At 40.7% G+C, this 13,587-nt stretch overlaps 1 protein-coding gene across 1 annotated transcript in view; it reads left to right on the top strand.

The window, feature by feature from the left end:
* The window catches only part of EXOSC7 (exosome component 7), a 133,716-nt gene that overhangs the window by 41,249 nt on the left and 78,880 nt on the right, over positions 1-13,587 (top strand). The window contains exons 2-3 of the mRNA XM_026678475.2: positions 5,041-5,142; positions 6,118-6,212. Of these exons, the coding sequence (XP_026534260.1) occupies positions 5,041-5,142; positions 6,118-6,212 (197 nt within the window). The remainder of the gene's footprint in view (positions 1-5,040; positions 5,143-6,117; positions 6,213-13,587) is intronic.

Here is a 13,587-nt window from a genome sequence, read left to right as displayed (position 1 = left end):
AGACCAGTTGAAGCTGCTCGTACCCAACCCAGTAGGATGCTGAAATGTTACTGCTGTGGCCAACATGGCCATAGAGCAGCAGACTGTCTGGCCCCTGCTCCTGTACCACAAGCACCACAATCGAAGTCTAGTACAGCTGGTAGAGGTCGGAAAAATCAAGGAAGACCTCCAGACATTAGCCGGTTTGCTAGACACCGCTGGGAAAGTCCCTTCTGCACAGATGGGAGCAACGGACTACCAGGCCGGCACCACGTCCCCGAGAACCTGACCAGTGAAGACGACCCAATGGTGAGTGATCCCATCATACCTTTCAGAGTCAAGGTCAAGTTAGTGGTACTGAACACAGGGGAGGCCAGGGAGTTAGAAGCCATCATTGATACTGGGTGCTCTAGATGCCTTATCGGACTCCCTATCAAACAATTGGGCATAAAGACTAATCCACTAAAGCACCCAATCAGATTTGAGCAAGAGGATGGGTCATTAATTGGGGGGACCCCAGCCACCCAATTGACAGAATTGATCAAGATGGAATTAGGGCCCCACCGTGAGCTCATACGCTTCATAGTGGCCCCTAGGATGTCAGAATCAATCATATTGGGACTTGCTTGGCTAGACAAATGGGCCCCTACGATCAAATGGGAGGATGGATTCAGGAAAATCCTCATTGGACTGGGCCCATTGCCCTCTCTTCCTCCCACTACAAAACCACCAGTCAACTTGAACCCAAAACCTGAGCCAGCATCCACAGCATCCCACCTTCCACCAGATAAACCCTAGATGCCCAACCAATACAAAGACTTGGCTGAAGCATTCAGTGAAGAAGAGTGTAATGTTTTACCTCCCCATCGAGCCACTGATTGCACCATAGAATTAGAAGGGGGGCTCCCACAGAGTTTATGCAGCTCATCAATGAGGTGCTACACCCGCACCTTTATCGGGGGGTCCTCGTATACCCAGATGACATCCTTATCTTCAGTGAAACCATGGAAGAACATGTTCAATTGGTCCGACAAGTCCTAGAAAAACTAGTCATCAAATTATATGTGAAACTCTCAAAATGCTAATTCCACAGAGTCGCTGGATTATTTAGGCTACCGAATATCCAACCTGGGAATTGAAATGGACCCCAGAAAGGTGAAAGCAGTGCTGGACTGCCAACCCCACAGAACCCGAAAACAACTTCAAAGTTTTTTAGGGTTTGCCAACTTCTATAGACAATTCATTCCATCCTTTGCTGAAGTTGCCCTCTCATTAACGGAGTTATTAAAAATGGGCCTGTCACCCACCAAACTGAAGCCAAATCAACCCCTGGCTTGGACCATGGACTGTCAGAAAGCTTTTGAGACCTTAAAATGCCTCTTTGCAACTGAGCCCATCCTCCAACACCCAGACGCAACCAAGCCTTTTATTGTCCAAACTGATGTGAGCGATGTAGCGGTGGCAGCAGCTCTACTGCAAAAAGACTCAAAACCAACTGATGCCTTGCGCTTATGTGTCCAAAAAACTAACTGACACAGAATGAAGATGGGCATGCTGGGAGAAAGAAGCATTTGCCATACGATGGGCTTTATTAACTTGGAGGCATTTCCTAGAAGGTGCAGGAGCCCTTCGAGGTATGGACTGATCACAAAAACCTCGAGGCTCTAAAGACCCCTAGGAGATTATCTCCCAAACAAGTCCGATGGGCCCAATACTTCAAGCGGTTCAACTTCAACATTAAATATATCCCCGGAGGGAAAAATGTATTGGTGGACGCCCTGAACAGAAAACCTCAGTTTGACAGCCACCAAGAGGAAATAGTACAAGCCTTAATTTCAGGAGCTCAATCTGCAGGCCAAGTAACCACTCAAGCACAAGCCAACCGCAACCCCAAATGCCTGGAAGATAAGCTGAACGCAGAATTGAAAACTGCCCTATTGACCAATCCTTGGTTCCTGGACCATCAAAACGAGTTAACAGTGAATGAGGGACTAGCTTGGAAAGGGACTAAATTTTATGTACCCACAACCCTAAGACTACTGGTACTAAAGTGTAGCCACAACTTTGCATTCTTAAAAACCACTTTGCATTCTTAAAAACCCTACATTTACTAAGAAGACATTCTGGTGGCCAAAAATGAAACCTGACGTCAAGGACTATGTTAAAAGTTGCTCAGTTTGTGCCACAATGAAACGCAGAACTGGAAAAACCCCTGGCCTCCTTCAACAAGTCGCTGAACCAACCCAACCCTGGGAAGAAATGGACTTTATTGTGGAATTACCTGAGAGTGAAGGGAATATGATCATTTGGACTGTAATTGATTTATTCTCTAAACAAGCCCACTTTTTAGCCTGCAAAGGACTTCCATCTGCGAAAATGCTTGCAAAGTGTTCATGAAACATATCTATAGACTACAGAATAATATCGAATAATATAATAATATAATAATATCGTAGAATAATATCAGACAGAGGGGTACAGTTTACCGCAAAATTTTGGAGGGAATTTTTGAAGTCCATTGGGTCCTCCCAAGGATTATCCTCAGCTTTCCATCCGGCTTGTAATGGAGCAGCGGAGAGGGCTAACGCCATGATTGAACAATACATTAGATGCTATGTAAATTATCAACAAGAAAATTGGGCTAAGTTATTACCTTTTGCAGAGGTTGCTTACAATAATGCAGTACATAGCAGCACAGGATTGACTCCATTCCAAATCAACACTGGAATGGACTGTGTCCCGATGCCAGAGTTACCTAGATCAGCGGTTGCCAACCAGTGGGCCGTGGAAAATTTTTGGTGGGCCGCAGAAGAAATGCCCCCCAAAAGCAATTAATCTGGGCCGCACAGTTCTTGTGCCTCCCGGCTCTCCGAGGGACCCCAGAGTCAGGTCCCTGAGATGCATGTGCCAACCAACTCCTATACCCAGCGGCGGCGGCAACAGCAGTCCCCTCCCCCAGCGCCTGCTGTCAGCTCTTCCCCATTATTTCTCTAGCTTTGAATTGCTCCCGGCTCTCTCTCTTTCCTCCCTCCCCCCACATGCAGGCAGGAAAGGAAAGGGAGATGGAGCCATGCACAGTTCTCCCTTTTTCAGCCCTTGCTTCCTCTCCCAACATCGAAGCCTCGGAAATCCAGGCAAAACCGCCACAGCAGTAGAGTCCTGAGTTGCCTTAGCATGCTCGGTTAGTTAAGAATCGCCCTACCCAGAGAAGGAAGTGGTGCTGGAGGAGGAGAAGGCAGTAGTGGAGAAGCAAGCAACTCAGGGCGCTACCGCTGTGGCGGCTTCACCTGCATTTCTGAGGCTTCGATGTTGGGAGAGACAGCAAGGGCTGGAAAAGGGGAGAGCTGTGCACAGCTCTGTCTCCCTTTCCTTTTCTGCCTGCACGTGGGTGGGGGGAGGAAAGAGAGAGAGCCGGGAGCAATTCAAAGCTAGAAAACTAATGGGGAGAGCTGACAGCGGGTGCTGGGGGAGGGGACTGTTGTCGCCGCCTCCGTGTGTGGGAGCATGCATTTCAGGGACCTGAGCCGGGAGGCACGGGAACTGCAAGTGGGAGCGTTTGATGATTTCGAAGAACTCCTGGAACACGATAGATTGGTGTTTTGTAGGTCTCAGTGAAAGAGTGAGCTTTGTTTCGTCTCCTTTCCTCCCCTGGTAATGCGAGATATGCTTTTTTTCCCCTCCACCCCCAAATAATCACTGGTTGTGGCTGGGTTTGGCAGCAAAGTTCTAAAGTGAGCGAAGTGCCCCCAGGGACACTTTTCCTTGCCTGTCTCCAGGTGACTAGAAGAGCACCCCCCCGCTTTTTCTTGGCTGCAGATCTGAGCCTCTCAATCTCCACCCAGGATCTGAAAGGAGCTCCCACTTTCTCCCCTCCCCTCCCCCAATTAATCACCAAGAGCGGCAGTCCTTCTGCAGGCAGATGCCTGCTGAGAAGCCACTGGAGTGGCAGCCAAGGGGCGCTGCCCCCAAGGAGAGAAAATTCAATGATTCTTGTAATGTTTTGTAAAATTCTGCCGGAAGTCCATCTGGGCCTGGTGTCTTTCCATTATTTTGTTTCTTAAGTGCTTCAGTTAACTCCATCGTTATATTACTTTCTAACATAGTTTCAATCTCTTTAGGTATCTGGGGTAAATTAGCATTCTGTAAATACTGTTTAACTCTTTCCTCATCAATATTCTCTTATGTGTATAGTTTCCCATAATAATCTCGAATAATTTCCTTCTTCTCTTTACTACCATAGCAAACTTGGCCTTGGTCATCTATTAATTGCAATATTTTCCTTGATTCTTTCTCCTTTCTCAATTTATATGCTAACCATCTACCTGGTTTATTTGCATCTTCAAAGTAGTTCTGTTTAGCACCTCTAATTTTTTGTGCTAATTCTTTTTCTATTAGACCCATTTTATATTTGGTTATATCCATTTTTAACTTAATGTCCTTTCTCTGTGGCATTTTTTGTAGCTCTTTTTCTAGTCCTCTTGTCTCAGAGTGATTGATTACAATGGACAATTCTGGATGCCTAACACCTCGCTGATTTATGTTTTCTTTGTCTCCCCTTCCCTCTTTTTTTTTTCTTTTAGGTGGACTTCCCATTTTTCTAGGGGAGTGCGGCATGTCAGGTCCAATATATTTCTATTGGGATGCTGGCATTCTAGTGTGAGGGGGGAGGATTGTAGAGATCTCTATATGAAGTTTCTGTTTCTGTTTCTTGCATTGCTGTACTTGGGAAGGGTTTTGTTTGCACTGCTTTAAATTACTGTTTTTAAGTGGGAAAATTTAGTTCATGCCAAGATCTCTTGCTATCATAAGCCTTTAAATAAAAGCCCCTTTTGGAACAACTTCAGTTTCAAGAGTCCCGCTTTCTTGGGAAGATTGGTGAGGCAAGACCTTACAAATATCTAAAATTAAAAGAAACTTTCCTTGGACTGCTTTTATATTAATCCATAAAGTCATTAGTAGTACACAAATTTGCTTCTCTAAGTAAATTTATCCTACTGTTAAACAATGTAAATTTTGACATTGTGATGGCATAAGGTGACAGTATTGGATTTGGTATTGTAGGAAGATCTTCGAGTTGATGGCCGTGGCTGTGAAGATTATAGATGTACAGAAGTGGAAACAGATGTGATATCTAATACAAGTGGCTCTGCTAGAGTAAAACTTGTGAGTATATCTAACATTATATCCTGTCATTATATTCACTAATTTTATATAATCAGCACATTTCATTACTTAAGAATTCTAGTATAAGATGCTATATTTAAGTTAAAAATTAAATAATGGCTCTTATAGGTCAGAATGTACTTGGTATGAAAATTCAAGAAATATTATTTTCAATTACCAAATTGTGTTTATGCTAATTGGCAAGTGGAAGAAATTGCTACAAGAATAATCTAGACCTTATTTATAGATGTTCTCGGGGCCTCACTCCCAATAAAACAAGACTAACTCCATGATAGCTGCGTACATTTTTGTGAACAAATGCTGGACAGAGAGCAAGCATTATGAGTTTTTGAACATAAAGTAACATAAAATATAATTAACAGCTGTTATACAGCTATATGGGTATTGTTTTCTGCTCAAGCAGGTTTTTTTCCTCAAGCAGAAAATAATTCCCTAATCAATGAATTACCAAGGAGAAAATCACATCCCCATCAACACTGAGAGGGTAAACTACTGTATATAAACAGGGAGCAAGCTTTATACTCACTAGCACTGATAGTTATCTATTTTAGTAATGTCTACAAATGAATAACCAAGGTCCTCAGGGAGCACCAAGGATTCTACAGTTAAACCCAGAGCCACCAAACCAAACCACCAAAACAATCATATGGTTTTGGAACCATTTGAAGAGCACTGGGTGCCTATTTTTTGTTTACTAAGTGTTGTGTGATTCATGGAAATATCTAAATATCTAATAGCTATGCAGATAGATAGGGTATTAACAGCCCTTAGTTATACAAGTCTACCTAATACTGAGTTTGGTTAGTTATCTGAGGGAATTGAAAATGTTTAAAATTGCCTTTTTTTTCAGAGTTCATGTTTTAAGGAGAATTGCTGGATAATGCTGATTCATGTGGAAATATAAGTTTGTAAGATTAAATAACTTGGAAAACGTATCTATCTCTGTTATAACAGGGGCACACAGACATCCTGGTTGGAGTCAAAGCAGAAATGGGAACCCCAAAGCTGGAGAAACCAAATGAAGGCTGCTTGGAATTCTTCGTTGATTGGTTAGTTTAACTATTCATAGTGGAGGCTTGTTTTTGATAATCATCAGGTAAAAATCATCTTGAGAGCTAGCTACATATGGTGGTTAAGCATTATGATATTTATAGGCCCAGACTCTCTCCCCTTCAAATGATAAGAATAAACTTCTGAAAACGGGGTATTTCAAAAGGAATTCTTTATTGAAAAGGAAGTTATCCAGGTAAAGTCAAAGCAGGGTCTAATATGCCTTCAGGCATGCAGCATAGATAAAGGAAGTTAGAACCCCTCCCCTTGGTCTGATGTGGATTTTGTCAATACAAAGAAGCAATATGTTAATTCCCCCCCCTTTTTTTTTTCCTGGGAACGTAGTTGAAAAAAGTTTCCCAGGAAGTTTCTTTCAGAGCTGGAATTTTTATGGCCCCTTCTCCTCTTGCTATCTCTCCAAGAGGTGATAAGTTTCCAGGCATCTGGGCTTCAGTCCCCAGTTGTATATCATGTGCAAGTTATACAGATTCAATACAAGACTTAAGATATTCAGGTTACATCAAAAAAGGATTACTTGTACCAACTCCCCCCCCCCCTTCTTCTTCCATTGAAGAATGGCAGATACACGGATCTGACAGATTGCCCTCCTCAAAAAATTGAGAAATCCACCTGGAAGACATAAAACATGTGTTACATTTACAACTTAGGATGGTTTGTGAGGGTATTTCAGGTGGAACTTCCGTAGTAATGTGGGGGCTTTCACATGTTGTTGGGCTACCCACTTATTTTGTGAGGAGGGAAGGTGTTTCCAAGCTATTGTGTGGATCCACGGTGAGTGCGCGAATCAAGGATATCTTTAATTTCAAAATGTTGCTCCTCATGTACCATAATGGGAGGGGTGGGAAGGGGTGGGGGGGTTAAGTTTTGAAGTGATCTCTGGTTTGAGTAGGCTACAGTGAAATACTGGATGAACCTGTCTAAGTGTTTTGGGAGGTAGAAGCTCTGCAGTAACAGGATTGATAATTCTGGAAATGGAAAATGGACCAATGAATTTAGGTCTCAGTTTCTTAGAGGGTTGCAATGAATTTAGGAACTTTGTAGACAAATATATGCGGTCTCCAACTTTGAATGGTTTAGGATCACAGCGTTTGTTGTCCGCTTGAGATTTAAAAGCTGCTCTAGCCTCTTGTAAGGCTAGTCTGAACACTGGCCAAGTGGTTTGCAAATAATTATTATTTTTTTGTTAAATTTTAAAAATTTTATTGAACAAACACACACAAAAACATTAATCATTTTTTATATTTTTTATCCTTCCTAGTTTCCAACCAGTGATAAAACTTTCCCCATATTTTCAGAATCAGAATCATCCTTAATTTTTAATTCTTGTGTCAATTTGTCCATTTCTGCACAGATCCAAATTTTCCTAATTATTTCTATTTCATCTGGAATTTCCATTTCCATTTTTGGGCATAAACTAATCTTGCAGCTGTGATTACATGGATTATTAAATATATTATATCTTTGTTGTATTTTTCCACATTAATTCCCAATAAGAAAAAATTCGGGTCTATATTTTATTTTAGTTTCGCATATCTCTTCTAACCATTTTTGGATTTTCTGCCAAAACATTTGGGCTTTCTTACAATTCTACCATAGGTGATAATACGTTCCATTTTCCTTATTACACTTCCAAATATAGGGGATAGATTTCAGTACATTTTAGCCAATTTTGATGGTGGATTATGCCATCTATAAAACATTTTATATAAGTTTTCTTTAAATGATGTAGCCAAAGTTATTTTTTTGTTTCGATCCCATAAAGTTTGCCATTCATCCAAATTTATATTATGCCCAAAGTCTTTCATCCATGCCAACATTGTTTCTTTTACTTTTTCTTCCTCTAGTTTACATTCCAATAACACTTTATACATTTTCTTACAGATACAGATTACAGATAATCAGAGTTGGAAGGGACTTGTAGGTCATCTAGTCCAACCCCCCGCGCAAGCGGGAGACCCAACACAATTTCTGACAAATGGCAGTCCAATCTCTTCTTGAAAGTCTCAACTGATGGTGCTCCCACAACTTCTGAGGGCAAGCTGTTCCTTTGGTCGATTGTTCTCACTGTCAGAAAGTTTCTCCTTGTTTCCAGGTTAAATCTCTCCTTGTTCAGTTTCCATCCATTATTCCTTGTCTGGCCTACAGGAACTTTAGAAAATAGATTGACTCCCTGTGGCAGCCCCTCAAATATTGGAAGACCGCTATCATATCTCCCCTGGTCCTTCTCTTTAGTAGACTAGTCAAGCCCAGTTCTTGCAACCGTTCGTTGTATGTTTTAGCCTCCAGTCCCCTAATCATCCTGGTTGCTCTTCTCTGTACTTTAGTTTCTAGAGTCTCAACATCTTTTTTATAATGTGGTGACCAAACCTGGATGCAGTACTCTAGGTGTGGTCTTACTAAGGCTTTATAGAGTGGTATTAGTACCTCCCTTGATCTTGACTGTATCCCTCTGTTAATACAATTTAGAATTGCGTTAGCTTTTTGGGCAGCTGCTGCACACTGCTGGTTGTCCACTAAGACTCCAAGATCCCTCTCACAGTTACTGCTATTGAGCCTGGTTTCACCCAGTCTGTATGTGTACTTTTGGTTTTTCTTGCCTAAGTGTAGGACTTTACTTTTCTCTATATTGAATTTCATTTTATTAGATATGGCCCAGTGTTCTAGCCTGTCAAGATCCATCTGGATCTTGAGCCTATCTTCTTGGGTGTTAGCTATTCCTGCCAATTTAGTATCATCTGCAAATTTGGTAAGTTCCCCTTCTATTCCCTCATCTAAGTCGTTAATGAAGATATTGAAGAGTACTGGGCCTAAGACGGAACCTTGTGGCACCCCACTGCACTGTTTTTAACAAACCCGTGCTGACTGCTAGTTATTACTTTACTTGTTTCTAGATGTTGGCAGATCTGTTTTTTTATTATCTTTTCCAGTATCTTCCCGGGTATTGATGTTAGGCTGATTGGTCTATAGTTTCCTGGGTCTGTTTTTTTCCCCTTTTTTGAAGATGGGAACCACATCAGCTCTTTTCCAGTCCTCTGGTAGTTCCCCGGTGCTCCAGGATTTTTGAAAGATATGGTGCAGTGGTTCTGAGATGACTTCTGCCAGCTCCTTTAAAACTCTGGGATGTAATCCATCAGGCCCCGGTGATTTGTTTTCAACAAGATCAGACAGGTGTTCTCTTACTATTTTTTTGCTTATTTTAACTTTTATTTCTGGATTCTCTTTTACAGTTATGTTTTTGGTGGGTTGAGCTATAATTTCTTTTTGCATGAAGACAGATGCAAAGAATGAGTTAAGTAGTTCTGCTTTCTCTCTGTTGCCTGTTACTTCCTTGCCATCTTCTCTCTTTAGTGGACCGACTGTTTCCTTGATTTTTTTCTTGTTATTTATATGTTGGAAGAAACTTTTTTTATTATCTTTGACTTTTGTTGGAAGTCTTTGTTCGTTCTGAGCCTTTGCTATCCTGACTTCGTCTTTGCAGATTCTGGCTATCTGCTGATATTTCTGCCTTAGTTGTATGTCCTTCTTTCCATTTTTTGTACTTGTCCTTTTTTTCTTTCAATTTGCCAGAGAGTTCTTTATGTAGCCATGCTGGGTTCTTCTTGGATTTCTTGTTTTTCTTTCTCAGTGGTATTGTGCTGGTCTGGGCTTCTATGATCATAATTTTTAGAGTTTCCCAAGATTCTTGAGTTGTTTTCCCTTTAGGATTTTCATCCATGGAATCTTTCCCAAGTTCTTTCTGAGTTTATTGAAATCAGCTCTTTTAAAATCCAAGACTCTGGTGTCATTAGGTTCTGTTGCTTGTGTTTATGTTATGTTGAATTCTAGTATGACATGGTCACTCTCACCCAAGGTTCCTGCAGTTTCAACTCCCTCTATCACTTCTTCTCTGTTTGTAAGAATTAAGTCCAGTATGGCTGTCCCTCTAGTTTCACCCTCTACCTTTTGGACAACAAAGTTGTCAGCTAGGTTGGTTAGGAACTTATTTTATTTCTCACTTGGTGCAGAATTAGTTTTCCAGTTGATATCAGGATAATTGAAGTCTCCCATTGTTGTGTGTTTCCTGCATATGTTTGTTAGTTGGCTGGCAAAAAGGACATCTATTTTTTTCTGCTTGATTGGGTGGCCTATATTATATACCTATGGCCATGTCATTCTTTTTTTCTTTTATATTGACCCATATGCATTCTAGGAGGTTTTCATCTTTGGTTTCATGCATTTCTGTAGCAATATAGTGGTCCTTTACATATAGTACAACTCCACCTCCTCTTTTATGGGGTCTGGTTTTTTTGAATAGTTTGCATCCTTCTTTCAATATCTTTCAGTCATGGGTTTCATCCCACTAAGTTTCTGTTATTCCAGCTATATCATATTTACCTTCATGTATTCGTAGTTCGAGTTCACCCTGCTTGTTCCCCAGACTTTGTGCATTTGTATATAGGCACTTGAGATCTTTATGTCTGACACTGTGTTTACTGTCTACATAAACTGTGTTGTGCCTGCCTGTCCCTACTTTCTTGCCACCTGTTTGATTAGTGCACATGGTATGGCACTCACTATTAAATGCTTGGTTTTGGTTGGCATAATCTTACCTGCACACACATCTATTTTGCATGCACTGGTATCCTTATCAGTTTTAGGTTGCTGGGAACAGAGATGTTCTGAATCCATTAATTCTCTGTCTCTGCTGTTCAGTTTAAATGGTTATCCAGGAAATCTGTTAATTTAATGCCAAGTAACTCAGTCCCTTTCTTTGATGGATGCAAACCATCTCTTTTGTACAGTTTTTCATTGGACCAGCTGCGAACATCATGACTAATAAAACCAAAGCCTTCCCTTTTACACCACTCCTTTAGCCACACATAAAACTCTGCTACACACTGCCCTTTCCCTTTTTGTTCTTTGTATCCTGGTAGAACCTCTGAAAAGATAAGCCTACAGTCCATATTACTGTTCATACCCCAAGCTCTGGAAGTCTTTCTGAACAGAAAGTACATCCTTCTGGGACAGATCATTTGTACCAAGATGTATAATAGCATCAACATCACAGCCCTTGCTGACATTCTTGACTATCTTAAGAATATGCTCCTTGTCTCTGCTGGCAGTAACACCTGGTAGACACCTGATCTCTTTCAAAACCTCAGTATTCTTTCCTAAATTTAACATCCCTTACAATTGAGTCCCCAACCAGAAGGTGGCTTCTCTTTTTGGATGCCTTGCTCTTCTTGTGTGACTGGTGCGTAATACCTGATTCACACTTTCTCCTTTCCAAAGTAAGTTCTTCTTCTAGGACCATGATCCCTGGCTTGCTTAAGTTATCATTATCACAACTACCTTGACCTGTCACTTTAGTGTCCCTATTAAGGTCAGCAAGGGCACTGTATCTGTTATGCTGGGACACAGCAAAAGCTTTGTGTTTATGGTCCACAGCTCTCACCCTGCCAGATCCCACGGTTGTCCATACTGCCCTTTTCCTGTAGGATCTTTGTGGTAGTGGGGGCTGGTAGCATGGCAGCTCAATAGATGGCTGGATTGGGCTCCTAATTTCTGCTTGGAGAGCACAGATTAGAGATTCTAGATAGGTAATCTGTCCATGTAGACTGGTAATTTTTTTTACAAAGAGGGCAGTATCCAAGTTTGAAAAGAGTACTGTGAAAGACAGCTGTAAAACAAGTATTACATTGAACTAAGCCGGTCATTTTGAAATAAAATAAAATCACAATCTCAAGCGCACTTACTCTAAATGTCTTATTGGTATTCTTGGTTTATTAGTTATATGATTCCGCTATCTTTCTCCTTTCTATTCACCCTCTGCTTCCTTCACAAGCAGCCAGCAGCTCCTCCCACAACCTCTGGGAATAATTCTTTATCAATTTCTCATCCGTTCCCAATAGAATTTCATCTAATTGTGTTTTACTCCTACTAATTCCCCATTCTTTCATGTGTTTTGCATACCTCGATTGGAGTTGTAAGTAAGCCCACCATTCTATATCCATTCCTTGGTCTTTCAGGTCTTGCCTCGATTTTAATTCTCCTCTCTCATTTATAATGTCCTCATAAGTAATAATTTTCCCCTGGCAGAGCAAACGTGGGTACATCAAAGCTTCCAATGTGGATAGCCATATTGGTGTTTACGTATATTTGTCGTTTCGTTTTGTTCCATGCGGTTAACAAAGTCTGCCTAATTTTGTGTCTTTGGAAATATCTATGGACCTCTTGTTTGTCCTGCCATAGAAAAGCATGCCATCCTGCCTGTAAATTATAACCTTCTAAAGCCAACATTCTTTTGTTCTTGATATTTATCCAATCTTTTACCCATGTCAGAATTGCAGCTCTATAATACATTTCCCAGTCAGGCAAACCAAATTCACCCCTTTCTTTGATATCTTGCAGCAATTTTAATTTAATTCTAGGTTTTTTTTCTTTTGCCATATAAATTTCAATATTAATTTATCTAAATCATCAAAGAATTTTTTTTCTAATTTTATGGGAGCATTTTGGAAAAGAAACTGTAATTTTGGTAATATATTCATTTTTATGATTGATTATTCTGCCCATTAAAGATAATCTTAACTTATTCATAGACCATTTCCAGGGACATATCACATAATGGTATATATATCTTCCAAGGATGAATCAGGATGGATTACACATATAAAATATCAATTCATAATTGTTAACAAAACTAGATAACTATAATTCATTAAATAATGCTAAAAATCAGTGGATCATTTCAATCTAGTATCAAGCTTGAGTGTGGCATTAAAATATTGTTGGTCAACTTAGTGTCAAACTCAAGGCCCGGGGGCCGAATTAGGCCCATGTGATGCTTCGATCTGGCCCATGGGGCCATTCTGGAAACACAAAAGACTCACTCGCAGGGCCTCCATTTTCGGTGGTGGAGTGTTGCAGGAGGCAGTCGCAGCCAAAAATGGAGGTCAGAAGCCTGTTTTTCTCTGGCAGAGCACTCGGGCCAACACAGGCATCCCCGACATGAGTGACATCAAGTTGGCCATGCCCACCCTGGCCATGCCCCCGAGGTCAAATACAACCCTGATGCAGTCCTCAATGAAATCGAGTTTTTTTTTAATAAAAGAAGTTTTTTTTATTTTTACAACAAAAACAACAAATAAAACCATCTTTCAGTTTTACAGTGTGTTGGTTGGGTACATATATCTTATGCACATAGTAGTGTTGTTATACATTTCTTATTTGATTATATTCATAGACCATTCTAGTCAACAATCTACATCATATTATTCCATTATTATCATTAACCATATGACTTCAATTCTGTATCAACTTTCAAAGACAAATCTCATCCTTACTAACTGATATTCATATTCTTACTCATTC

The sequence above is a fragment of the Notechis scutatus genome, chromosome Z (assembly GCF_049901735.1).
Source record: "Notechis scutatus isolate UNSWTSFEM ecotype Mainland chromosome Z, rNotScu1.2, whole genome shotgun sequence".
NCBI classification, from domain to species: Eukaryota; Metazoa; Chordata; class Lepidosauria; order Squamata; family Elapidae; genus Notechis; species Notechis scutatus.
This window is presented reverse-complemented; position numbering and strand designations above follow the sequence as displayed.